This window comes from Chiloscyllium plagiosum, unplaced genomic scaffold (assembly GCF_037043375.1).
Source record: "Chiloscyllium plagiosum isolate Xiang-an unplaced genomic scaffold, Cpla_swu_hap1 HiC_scaffold_4, whole genome shotgun sequence".
Lineage (NCBI taxonomy): Eukaryota > Metazoa > Chordata > Chondrichthyes > Orectolobiformes > Hemiscylliidae > Chiloscyllium > Chiloscyllium plagiosum.
In genome coordinates this window covers 61,707,423-61,721,339 of record NW_028270142.1, presented here as the reverse complement: position 1 = coordinate 61,721,339, position 13,917 = coordinate 61,707,423, and the positions used below count along the sequence as shown (strand labels likewise).

Sequence of the window (13,917 nt, the reverse complement as noted above, 5' to 3'; positions counted from 1 at the left end):
GGATAAAGGATTGTGCATCTGTAATAAATTTGGTGGATGAAAGAAGATTATGGTAACTATTGTACATCATGGTTTGCCAAAAAGACCTCTATCAAGGAGTTAGACAGAAAGTCATTGCATAAAATTTGTGTCCTGTAGGATTGACAGTCAGATTATAAACTATTCAACAAATTAATTACATTCAAATAGACAGAGTGCAGTTATCAATGGTAGCAGCCAGCAAGGTCTTTGTGTACAATTGGAGTACCTTGTGGATCCATATTAGGAACATTTCTCTCCTCCATATTTATCAATATTTAGATAAAAGATTTGCATGAAGAATTAAACATTCTAATGACAAAAAGTTGTGCAAGGGAGTTGCAATATTAAATAAACTGTGTAAAGAAAATGGCAAATCAATGGAATAGATTCCCAAGTGAGGTGGTGAAAAATTAGATAGTACTGATTCATTCAATGCAAATAATAGATTCATGTCCAAAAAAAATTTAGGATAAGTAATTTGTGCCATGGCATATGCTAAGTATGGCAAATTTAAGAGGACAGCTGATATTGGATCTATTGTGCAAAAGCCTTTTGAGCATTGGGACTTCATTTTGTTTGTATTTATGGTTTGTTTTAACTGATAGAGGTCCATCACCATGATTTCACAATAGATCTTCTATTGTTGTTTAACCGGATTACCAGGAAAAACAGAAGGAGAATTAGAAGGATCCTAATCTTTTATTGCCCCAGCAAGTCGTATCTTCCCACAATCTGGACACATTGAGAAAATGGAGCCAACAGTTGGGGATGCACTTCTGTAGGATAATTTCAACAAGATAAACTTTGGGTCAGGGCAGTACAATCCACATATTTCCCCTGCAGATTACCTACTTAAGAGGATGGAATATGAGATTAATCTCATTATCAAATTAGTTCACAGAACTTCAGACATCAATGAACAATGTCATGAGCTCTACGGTAAGTAAATAGGGTATTAGAATGTATAGCTAGAACAATCAAATGCAGCACTAGAGCAGCAATATTCACCTGCTACAACCTATCAGTATGGTCACATTTAGACTATTAGACCATTTTTTGTGCCTTAATATGGGGAGAGAATCAAGAGTTTGGGATTGTAAAACATTTACCCTTTACATTGCACCCATTACATTTCAATGCAGGTAAAGTACTCTTGATTTGGATTGTTGGAATCTAGGAAGTGCCATTTACACACAGCAACATCCCACCAATAGCAAAACAAAACTCAAACTAAAAATCTGAAACACAAACATAAATTGGAGGAAAAACTCAGCAGGTCTGGCAGCATCCTGGAAGAAGCATCATTTGACCTGAAAGGTTAACTTTGCTTTCTCTCCACAGATGCTACCAGACGTGCTGAGATTCAGAAAACTGCGATGTACTCCCTTGTTTCTCCTTAAGATCGCACCATAAGATTTTTTAAGTCCACCCAATAGAGTAGATGGGGCCTTATCATCTGTCATCTCAACAACAGCACTTTAGCACTGGAGTGTCAGCCTAGATTTCATAATCAAGTCTGTCAAGTGGAGCTTGAATCCACAAACTTTTGATTTGGAGAATGAAACTGCTGACAGTCCTGGACAGCCACCAAAATAATCGCAGTCAAAATTATTAGGCTAAATTCATTAGGTATTTGTTTCTTTAAATGTTAAAGCAAAAACTTTGAAAGAATGTCATTGTGAAGAAAGAAATAGATTCTGTTTAGGTAAACAGGTCAGATGGATAGGTTATTTGTGAAATATAGAGGGGGGGAGAATTTTCAGAAATCACTGCTAGATATTAAAACCAGGCATGGTTTAGGTACCAGTTTATTTTTTTCATAAAGTTATTGACCTCGAAATGAGATTCTCGGACTACAGACTTTAACACATGAATTACCTCAAGACTTTAAAGAGGGACTGGAATGTTTTCTGAAAGTCTAAGGTATCTAAAATGTAAAAGATGGGTGAAGTCTAATTGGAATTAATGATGGCAAATAATGAAGTTTTCTTGATTGATTACCCTCATGTTGAAGGGAAATTTCCCCAGAACTCGGATAGCAAACAGAATTGGAACCACAACCATTTTCTCTTTTTACTGTATTGGCTAATACTAGGTATGAAATTATCCACAGTGCGCCTGCATAATCTTTATTATAAACTCCTTTGGCAGCATGTGGCTGGAGATTCAAAGCAATAGTAAACACAGACAACTAATTCATGAAGCACCAATCAGAATAGTTCTACTTTGTGAATGTCTATTTTTTAGCCCCTTTAAAAGATAAAGAACACTTTTTAAAAAAAATTCCTGTGTAAACAACGGACAGGTTTAACAACTGAATTTAATGAGCCAATAAACTGGTGTACAGTGTAACTAATCTTCCATGTAGTACTGTTTTAAAAATACTGTTTTAAGAATCTCTGGTCTGTTTTTTCCTATTTCCTATTACCGCATCTGAAACTGCTACTTGACAGAAGTTTCTTTTTTATTTACTGGATACAATCTTCAGAATTCAATGCCAAAAGACCATTGCATTGGAAGTAGCCAAGGATAATGGAGATTTATGGTACTGTATTAACAAAATACACATGGCACCCAGTTAGTGCAGTTATTCTTCCAACAGCTGTTACATTTATGGCCCTAAGTGCCTTTGAACCTTTACAGATTTAGTCACTGTGTGTTTCTTGTCTCTTATTTTCTTTTCCACATTAAATTCATGACATCTCAATTAAAGAAACCTGTAATTTAATTGTTTCTGTTCTGTTAACATTCTTTCAAAACTCTTGCAGTTTCAAATAGTATGTACAAAACTCTACCCTGCAAATCTACAGAGGTCCCCATAGTGTTAAGTGCATTAGTCAGGGGTAAACGTAGAGAAATGAATCTGGGTGGGTTACTCTTCAGAGGGTCAGTGTGGACTTGTTAGGCCAAAGGGCCTGTTTCCACACTGTAGGGAATCTAATCATAAAACAGGTCCACAACACAATATTCCCGAACACAGCTCCAATACTTTTATGCATGAATTTTACACACAGGAGCCATGATTTTTACCTTAAACTTGACTTTATGTACAAGTAGGATTCTTTTACTTGGAAAGTTTAAATAACTTTGACCACATCAACAGAAAGAACACCATGTAAAGTGGAGGACATTAAACAAGGCTGGTTTTATCACGCTGCTGAGGATTTTCTATTGGCATAGCACCAGACACATAGAAAGAAATTACTTAGTCCATCATGTTTCTGCTGACTTTTTGAAAATGTGTTCCATTCTTATGCTGTTTCCCCGTATCTCTTTTCTTTCCCCATTTCCTTCTTATGTAGGAATAAAACCTCCCCTTGAAAATTACTGCAAGACCTGCTCCCATCACCCTTTCAGGCACAGTATTAACTTGTTGGGGAAAAATATATTCTGATATGCAACTGGTTAAAGATTATTGTATCGTTTTTGTCCTTTCATTTTTGAAGAAGGAAAGCAGGAAATGAGGTCAAGTGTGGTGTGAATGTGTGATTATTTCAAACTATTAGGGATTTACTTGTGATTTTCTGTAACCTTTTTTTCTTTCATTTTATTAAGTATGAAAACAGTTTCTATAGTGCGCATAAAATCTGCTCATAGGGGAAGGTGGCAAGACTGAATGTAGTTCTCAGGCAAAGTGGAGTTAGATAGAAAGGGATAGCTGAAACTGGTCACACGGATTTTAGGTTATAAAATGCTCTTTATAAAAGTGACAGAGAATCTAGAATGTGCAAAAATTGAATCACTACAATACTATTGTTGGGAGTGAATGATTACACAATAACAACAATAATACACATCACAATACTCCCAATTTGTCTTATATGCATCAAAATAAGAGTTCAAGTATGTTCAGTTCTGCTTATTACTATTTTTACTGATGTTGTTCAGAAATGGAGGTTTTGTCAATAGATCTTGCATACAGATGCAGGATATCTAATAAATTTAAAATGTTTGCTTTGTCACCAGACACTTTTCTAATTAAGCCAGGATATTAAAGACAAACATGTTGCATTACCTCAGTACGTAGATCAGCTAATTTCCTATCCATGTTAGACCTAGCTCCAACTTCATCTTCCAGATCTTCTGAGATCCTTCCAAGCTCATTCTGATGAGCATCACGAAGGAAGGTCAACTGGGTAACAGAAATAATAACATACACTTTAATATAGTCACCGGAGTTGGCCTCAATTAATCACGTTTTGTCGGAGACTAGGCTGAACATTTATCATGCAACTCCCCAAAGCAATCACAGATGGCTTCCTGCAATCATATTGATTTTTTTCTATCCAATTATGTAAAATATGCAACTTCCTACTTTTGCAAAGTACAGCTTTTCAATTGCTATTAAAATCAGACATTTTGTGAACCGGATTTATAATTTACTTGGCATTGGGTAAAAATTCAATAATGCAAAAAGAGAATCACAAGGTAAGGAAAGAACGTAAATTTTGCATGCTAGCCCCGTGGTGTAATGCATTAGTAATTAGAACACAGTTTGGCACTGCAAAATTCAATTTTCAGCCCTGATTAAATGTGAAAATTCAGATTTACACTGACCAGAAAGTTACAGATGTTGACTGGATTTGGATTAACCTCAGACAGTCTGACGTGACACTGCCCACAGAGGAGGTAGATAGCCAATAGATCATCAGACAATTTGCATGCATTCCGACTCTGACCATATTCCAGGACATACAGTGCCTGCCAATAGGACATGCCAATGACTTTCTACTGTTTTGATGAGGGAGTTTTTTTTAGTTCAATTTTTAATTTCTTGCTTTAAACTTATTCAAGTTTGCTGCTTCTTGCCTATTCCACCAGCGGGAAGTCACATTGTGACAAAAAATGAGAAAATATTTTTGATCCCCAACTAATTTAAACAAGTAGAATGGAATGAAAGAAAATGAAAAATAATGAAAAGCAAGGCAATACTTGCAATGGCAATGTGGACAATTAGTTATTTTTGCAAGAATGGTATCTGCCTCAATGTAACCATAAAAACACTGTAACCTAAATTGTGGATAATCTTACCATTTGTTTGCTACTAAGAATGAAATAATACTTTGACAGGAACCCTATTCTTAGCTAATTATCCCAAAATTATGGCAGCGATAATAATTTCAATTCTGTAAGAAATTAAATATCAACTAAAAACTGATACTCAAAGGGCAAACATGATTGAAACAACTTGGGTGTATCTCACTTTTATATAGTGCATTTTGGTTTAAATGCATGTATATCAAATACCATCATAAAAATACCCAGTTACTAGTCAAGTATCCAGTCATAAAGTGTCACATATATTTTGTGATATATAATACACTCCAGACTTGGAGAACTATTAGGGGCAATTGACATCAACCAAGCAACAAGAAACAATAATTTTTACTTATTGTAAACAAACTGGTGGATATATTGCACGTAAGTTCAAATGTAAAGCCATCAACCTGTGAAATTCACAGGGAGATTCTCCCTACTTCCTGCTGAAACTGAGCAAGAAATGAGCAGAAACAAAAACAAAAAAAGGAGATACAATGTAACCCTGGGCTGGATTTTACTGCCATTCACTGGGTGTATTTTTAGTGTGGTAGTTGGTGGCTGGGACAGGTAGAATATGTCACGTAGTCAGCCCACCTCCTTCTATTCCACTCCTGATCCATTCCTCACAATACAGTAATGGGAAAAGGTGCCACACTAGGCCACCTTCAATTAGTCCTATTGAGGCCTTTAGTTGTCCAGTTTGTTGGCAATTATGCACCTCAATGTAACTCTACTGCCATAAACATATAAGTACGGTACAAATTTAAAAGGAGCAGGTATCCAACATAAAAAAAGACAGAAGAGTATCCAGATTTAAATATCTTTAAGACATAAGGATTTAACCCGAGACCAAAGTTGCTAAGTTGATTTCCAAAACTGTCAGGGTATAGTGCAGTTATCTTTAAATTCTGTGTTTTCTTTCTAATCAGTTTTGTTTTCGGGCTTTGCTTCACAAGCAGCAGAGAGACAGGGTAAGAGGTAGAGACTTTTTCCAGTCTGTTTCACTTCTGTCATCTGAAATCTCTCCTTCATCTTTTTCCTAAAAAAATCTCCTTTAAACACAAGGTTGGTCATACATCCTGCATGCTGCAGTTTTTGTTTATCAAGCTGGATAATTGTAGGTGACATTTTCATCTATAACAATGTGAAGACTCTCATGATGGTGTAAATTAGATAAAGATTAGGAGTTTGTCACGACTTCAATAGGATAGGGTAGTGGTGAGTCGTTTTATTGCCTTTAGCTAAATGACAATTTCCAATCAGACTGTTTTATTGCTTTCAAGAAACTTGGTCAACTTGTATGGGTTATGTAATGTCTGGAGCCATTTTAAGTCAATGTTTTTGGTTCATTTTTAAAGGTGTTACAGTCTGTAGAAGTCCTAGATATTAAATTAGATGATGAAATTTGAAAATGTGTTGTCAATATTTTATATCACTGTGACAGGAATGAAAAGTACCATCCTTACTACTGAATCCAAACCCAGTAATGTGATTGACTATTAACTGCTCTCTCAAATGGCCTAGCAAGCCACTCAGTTCAAGCATAATTAGGGTTGAGCAACAAAAGCTGTCTTGTCAGCAGTCCCAACGTCCCTTAAAGATTTTTTGTTTAATTACACATCAGTGGTAGGAAGGACCTTGTACAAAGAAGGTTTTGAAAAACATATTTTTGAAAAGGAGGGAGGGCACATCAAGAGGGAACAGGCGCCCTAAAAACGTCACCATCCTATTTAATCGGTCCTACTTGGTCTCCAAACTCCCTTGTGGCTCTCCCAAAACTGCCTGGTCCCTTACCACCCTAAAAAGCCAGGGCTTGCTTCTCTCCTATTCTTATTGCTCTTCAGGAGACTGCTTACAGGCCTGGTATTGCCTGCTCTGATCTCCATTGCTGCTGGGATTGTCAGTGCTTCTGGCCAATCAGATTGAACAGGCCTCCTTGTGAGGTGAAGGTCAAAACCTTTGCCTATCAGGCGGCCCGTGGTATGTTGTCACGACTAAAATGCAGTCCAATTCTGAAGATGACTCATATTGGACTTGAAATGTTAACTCTGCATTTCACTCTCCCAAGATGTTCCAGACCTGCTCAGTTTCTCCACCTTTCTCTGTGCTTGTTTCAAGATTTCCATCATTGACAGTATTTTTCCTTTGTCCATTTGATACCGACATTTCTTCCAAGAATAGTGAGCACCATGCCCGGCCATCCCACTACCCCTGTAAAAATCGAAGAGCCTGACCCACCAAGTGCTTTACAGGCAGTGCTTCAGAATTGACTAGAGAGGGAGAGAGAGAGAAAACCCTTGCAGAACTCTAGTGGTGCTATTATCAATGGTTCAGTTGGCATGCCCAATGAGACATGCTGAGCATTAAAATCCCAGGTTCATTAGCTGTGCTGAGGGAATGAAAGTTTACAATCGGACTCTATCTTTAGGGCAAAGTTTATTCCTCGATTGCACCCCAACTGGTTCGCCATGTTGGAACTGTGCACATGTTGACACTGGGTAACAACAGGATATCATGCCATCATGAATAAAACAGACTGATGCCATTCACATCAATACCACCAGCTATGTTTAATATCAAAGGCAGTCAGCAACCTGACAAACTTAAATTCAGCAACAGGAGAAAATAGGTCAGAAAAATAACACCAAGAAAACAAGAGAAGGCTTGGATTTGTAAAGCGCTTTGCAGAATGTCTGGACATCCCAAAGTGCTTCACAGCCAATGAAGGAATTTTAAAGTGTAAAAGTGCAGGAAATATAGCTACGAATTAGTGGACAGCAAGTTCCCACTGACAGTAACTGACATGATGTTCAATTGCTTTGTAACATTAAATGTGGGATTAAGATATTAGCAAAAACACCAGCAATAACCCCCCGGATCTTCTTATAAAAAGTCATGGGATTTTTCACTTCCATCTGAGCAGACATATGCAGTCATAATTTCAAATCTCATTCAAAAGATGGTACTTGAAATAGTGCAAAGCTTCCACAGTCCTGCAACTAAGCATCTTGATTTTAATGTGCAGTGGAACTCAAAGCAGGAACTTTGTGACTCAGAATTGAGATTGTTAACCACTGAGTCACAATTGATACATCAAATATGACAAGTCAAATCTCCCTTATTCACGCACCATGCAAATTACCTGGCATGAAGCAAGCTAGCTATTATGCTAATATAACAGAGTAATGCAGGAACCGAAAGTTAAAATATCCACAAGTAAAGTACCTCCTCCACATTTTCCAAATTTTGTTTTGAAACAGTCATCAGTTTTCTGCCACTGAGTGAAATTGCGTTTCATCAGAGATGTAATGAAACTGGATTTTATTGCCAAGATGATTTCAAAAAGAACGTTAATAAAAGTTTTTTTTAAGAACAGTATTGATTGCAAGATGGTTCCTGTGCAGTTGGCTTCCCAAGAAGTCATAGAGTCAGAGGTGTACAGCACGGAAACAGACCCTTCGGCCCAACTCATTCATGTCAAAACCATGCAGTCTTCTCTGCTGAGAGTGCTCAGGATTTGAGAAAGAGCCTCTGAGGGGTAATTGAAGTGAAAGGGGAATGGATTGCCCATCAGGTTTTGGGTCAGTGGTTTTCCCTATCTGGATACTCTTCGATGGGGCATGACGCCACCAGTGGCCACGCAAAGGCCATCTCCATGAAGCCAAAGGGAGTCATTTTACTGAAATTAAATTGGCTACCTGAATCCAACTTGCCATTGGGAATCTTCCTAGGTGGACACAGTACATTGAGAAGCTGCCCTCTATGGACTCCCTTCTATTTTGCTTGCTGTGCCCACCTTAATTTACAGCCTGGCACCCCATGGCCAGGGGAAATCTACCCATCATCTTCTTATGTGGCCAGGTGCCATATTTTGGTTTGCAAACAGATGGCGCAGTAAAAAATACAAGTTTTACTTTAATAGAAAAAGTGAATGGTTATTCACATCTAAGATGGATATCTTATGAAGGTGCAGGGCCAGCTTTTGAATGGAATATGTTAAGTGGTACATGGTGTGGCACCAACAATCCTGCCGTCCATAATCTGGATAGAGACGGTCAAGCTATGTTGTACAAAGGCAGCATACACACTACCTATATCTCGCCACATGTAGACTTCAACACAAGGATATTATATAATGTTGCAGCAACTGATTATCAGAGTAAACAATACTAAAAACAAATTTAATGGATATCAGCATAAACAACAATAAAAGGCACTTTGGTGCCCCAAGCCCTCAGCAGTTCTTGCTACTTCAAAGTAAATGGCCATAAAGGGTGAGGATATGCCTGGATTCTAGTGGGTGATGCATTGTTCATAATTTCTAAAGATAACTAGTGTAGATCTCTATTTATTGCAAAGTAGCCCAAGGGAGCAGTTCTTACTCAGAATGCTAGCTCTGTGTTTCTCTTCTGTCAGCATTGTTGGCTTGTTTTTATTCTGTGTTATGCTTTTGAGTTAGATGCTGCTGTCAAACATTCAGATTCACAGGACAACCACAGGCTGGGCATGTGTTGAACTGTATCGGCTCAGATGATGGAAATTCATTAGAAAAATGCCTCAGGATGAATTCACACACTAAGCTTTGGAATGTCTTACTTATTTCGCGTCTTCAACCGCTAATTTCGAGAGGTTCACCTCCACCGGGGCAGCAGCAATATTAATTGGCAGCTCTACTGAGTCAAGCAGGAGTCAGTGTGACCACACAGCAATTCTCCTGTCCAGAGGCAGGGAAAAGGATACAAGCAAACACAGGCTTTAGCTCAATTCTCACAAATGCCATCAAGTGAGGCAAGGAGTGGGCAGGCTTTCTTTAACAAGAAAACTGCCTCAAGCTCATATAGTTGACTATGTTTACAGAGAAATGCAGCAGTGAATGTTTTAAGTATAAACCAGTCCACTCTACCTCCATCTTGCACAACCAAATTTTGCCCCTCCCACCCTCCCCAACTTCATTCCTAATTGGTTTCACTCTCTCCGAAACTAGTCCTTTGTAGTAAATATGTTCATAATGCCAGGGACTAAAGTTGAGAAAGAGCAAGGAAATCCAAATGACATGAAAGACTGAATTACAGCCTTACATAATGTTGCATTCTTAAATTAGTACTGCAATTAGAAAAATTAAACTCAAATTGTACAACGTACTGCAAAAGTGATGTCCTAGGGTGAATGATTGACATCCAACATTCACAACCATCTTCCTGTGTGCTAGGATGAAAATTTTCCGGGATTCCCACTGACTCCAGATTTATGAGGATTCTTTGGTGCTACACTCGGTCAAATGGAGCCTAAAGGTCAAGTACAGTCACTCCTACCTCACCCCTGGAATCCTGCTGTCCATATTTGGGCCAATGCCAAGTTTTTTTAATAAGGTCAGCAGCTGAATGGCCCTGGCAGAACCCAAACTGATTGCCAAACTTTCCCATATTTTGGCTAACTATTCTTTTCAAGCAGTTTCACAGAGGATTTCAGACCATGGCTTATGGTGACTCTTCTCTACAGTTTTCCACGACTAATCTCATTGATTATGTATTCGGGCACTCTTATTGTGCAAACGTACAATCAGCCAATACAGAAATACTCAGCAGAGCCCAGGCCTTGTGCCACTCACACCATCGACACTATATTTAAAGGTCAGTTGTGTGTCAGTCCAAATGCTGCCAGCTGGAAACTACCCTTCGCCATATACTGCTACAACATTGTTCTCTGAAGCAGACAGCCAGTTCTGCCAAAGGGTGTCTTTGGGATGCTGCTGGATGGGTAGAAGAACTGACCACGGCCAACTCCTTTACTGTGTGCTAACGCATGAGACACACGTGCACTGCATTCAAAGTAACTTGCCTCAGGCGACTGACTGTGTGGAGTTTGCACATTCTCCCCGTGTCTGCATGGGTTTCCTCCGGGTGCTCCGGTTTCCTCCCACAGTCCAAAGATGTGCAGGTTAGGTGAATTGGCCATGCTAAATTGTCCGTAGTGTTAGGTAAGGGGTAAATGTAGGGGTATGGGTGGGTTGCGCTTCAGCGGGTCGGTGTGGACTTGTTGGGCTGAAGGGCCTGTTTCCACACTGTAAAGTAATCTAAGTAATCTAATCTAATCTAATCCAAACAGAAGCATTGGAGTGCAGGTTCATAGCTCCTTGAAAGTGGAGTCGCAGGTAGATAGGATAGTGATGAAGGCGTTTGGTATGCTTTCCTTTATTGGTCAGAGTATTCAGTACAGGAGTTGGGAGGTCATGTTGCAACTGTACAGGACATTGGTTAGGCCACTGTTGGAATATTGCGTGCAATTCTGGTCTCCTTCCTATTGGAAAGGTGTTGTGAAACTTGAAAGGGTTCAGAAAAGATTTACAAGGACGTTGCCAGGTTGGAGGATTTGAGCTGTAGGGAAAGGCTGAACAGGCTGGGGCTGTTTTCCTTGGAGAGTTGGAGGCTGAGGTGTGACCTTATAGAGGTTTACAAAATTATGAGGGGCATGGATAGGATAAATAGACAAAGTATTTTCCCTTGGGTCAGGGAGTCCAGAACTAGAGGGCATAGGTTTAGGGTGAGAGGGGAAAGACATAAAAGAGACCTAAAAGGCAACGTTTTCATGCAGAGGGTGGTACGTGTATGGAATGAGCTGCCAAAGGAAGTGGTGGAGGCTGGTACAGTTGCAACATTTAAGAGGCATTTGGATGGGTATATGAATAGGAAGGGTTTGGAGGATATGGGCCGGGTGCTGGCAGGTGGGACTAGATTGGGTTGGGATATCTGGTCGGCATGGACAGGTTGGGCCAAAGGGTCTGTTTCCATGCTGTACATCTCTATGACTCTATGACATTACAATATCCATGAGTTCCAAAATGAATTCTTGAACTTGGTCCAAGAGCAGGTACGATGTGCTGAGGCTGGTGGTTTGCCAATGCTCAATCGCTTCAACAAGAGTTGGAAAAGAAGATTGCCCATGGGACATACAGGGATATGGCGATGAAGGTTGAGTTGGACAAAGGTCCAGAGAAACAAGCAGTGAGCTGGAATTGCCAGATTGCCCCCTTTGAATTTTATGTCAGAACTCACCACCGTCTTATTTCTCAGGAAAGAAATTGGAAGCTACATAGAAAAGAGGCAAGTATAGCTCATCATGCAATGTGTGGTAATCGTGGTCCTGATCATGAGTAAGATTCTGAACTCGCCATTTAAAGCCCAAGGGGAAAATCAAAATATTCATTTTGACATCGGTAATCGCATCATTTCCCAAACTGCTTAAAGTAGCAAATAAATTTCACCCATACTCTTTAAACACGTGAAAGGACAATTTGTTTGAACAGGCTTATGCTGGTGTTTATGGCAAAAAGCAGCCTTCTCTCACTCTTCTGCATCTAACCCAAACAACAGAAGCAAGTAGTCCTTATCTCTCTTGTTTAGCTGGCTTCCCCTTAAATGCATCTGTGCTAGTTGTTTCAACTACTCCCTCTGGTATCAAGTTCCACATTCCAACTAATATCTAAGTAAAGAGGTTGCTCCTGAATTACCTATTGGACTTATTAATGACTATAATCTTTTTATGCCTCCTTATTCTGTTCTCCCTCACTAACGAAAGGATATTATCCACATTCATTCTATTAAAGATTTGCCATTTCTGAAATTTGCACTAATTATTCTTTATTATAATTTAAGTCTCTGGATTTTTTTCTGTTATATTCTTGAGTAAAGATTCCATTATTTTGCAGGCAATAACATCGTGGTAATGGAATGATTAAAGGCAATGCCACAATAAAGGCCAGTGCTGAGTGTTCTGCACATACACATGTCTGGTGTATGCGCAATTTTCTGAACTTCCTCTACACACTGGGAAAATTATCATACACAGCCAATGTGCACATGCACATACGAGGATGACATTGTTATAGGTATGATGTAAAGATGTCTCCCACCCCTAGAGTATGCCATAATATGATGTGAGGAAACAAAGAATGTGTGGGTAATCAGAGGGAACTTGAGAATAGAATGGAAGGTGAGCAGTGAGGTTTGGGAACCTCCAGATGACATGAGAAGCTGTTCACTCTATTGTAGAATCAAGCACACCTTCAACCGGTCCCACCTCCATACCTACAATCTTCACTCACTCTATTGAAGCTCACACATGCACTGCAAACAGAATGTGTAAAAAGATAAAAGTCCCTTATAAAGCCATACTTCGATAAGGTGCACATCCTGAGTCTCAAAAGTGCACAAGTTGGTTTTCCTGCGTCTAATCAAAATTTCAGTCTCTTGGCCTTGGTTGTGGTGGTGACATTCAAGAGACCCGAGTACAATTACAATTTTAAAGGTAATTATAATAAATTTAAGTACAGTTAAAAAGCATGTTGTACAGCAAGACAGAAAATTAATAATCTGAATAAGGTATTGCACATATTTTTCAAATCTGTGAGAGGAATGTCAAGGAAATCATATTCAGCTGGTTCAAATGGTGGGTGTGTCTTTGAAGTATGGCATTATTATAAAATGGCAGTCCAGATGTAAAAGGGAAGCAAAGCCAATTTCATCAATCAAAATCCTTATTAAATTGGATGATATTTGATTGCCTACAGTATGGAAACAGGCCCTTCAGACCAACAAGTCCACACCGACCCTCCAAAGATTAACCCACCCAGACCTATTCCTCTACCCTATATGTACCCCTGACTAATGCACCTAACATTATGGGCAATTTAGCATGGCCAATTCACTTGACCTGCACATCTTTGGATTGTGGGAGGAAACAGGAGCACCCAGAGGAAACCCACACAGACATGGGGAGAATGTGCAAACTCCACGCAGACAGTCGCCCGAGGCGGGAATCAAACCTGGGTCCCTAGCACTGTGAGGCAGTAGTGCTAGT

At 39.3% G+C, this 13,917-nt stretch overlaps 1 protein-coding gene across 4 annotated transcripts in view; it reads right to left on the bottom strand.

Moving 5' to 3' along the window:
* The window catches only part of LOC122549141 (coiled-coil domain-containing protein 102A-like), a 620,500-nt gene that overhangs the window by 372,466 nt on the left and 234,117 nt on the right, over positions 1-13,917 (bottom strand). For 3 of the 4 annotated variants that reach the window (XM_087986288.1, XM_043688474.2, XM_087986289.1), the window contains exon 6: positions 4,037-4,153. The exons of the other annotated variant lie outside the window; for it this stretch is intronic. In XM_087986288.1, coding sequence (XP_087842414.1) covers positions 4,037-4,153 — 117 coding nt within the window. The remainder of the gene's footprint in view (positions 1-4,036; positions 4,154-13,917) is intronic. 4 annotated transcript variants of the gene reach the window in all.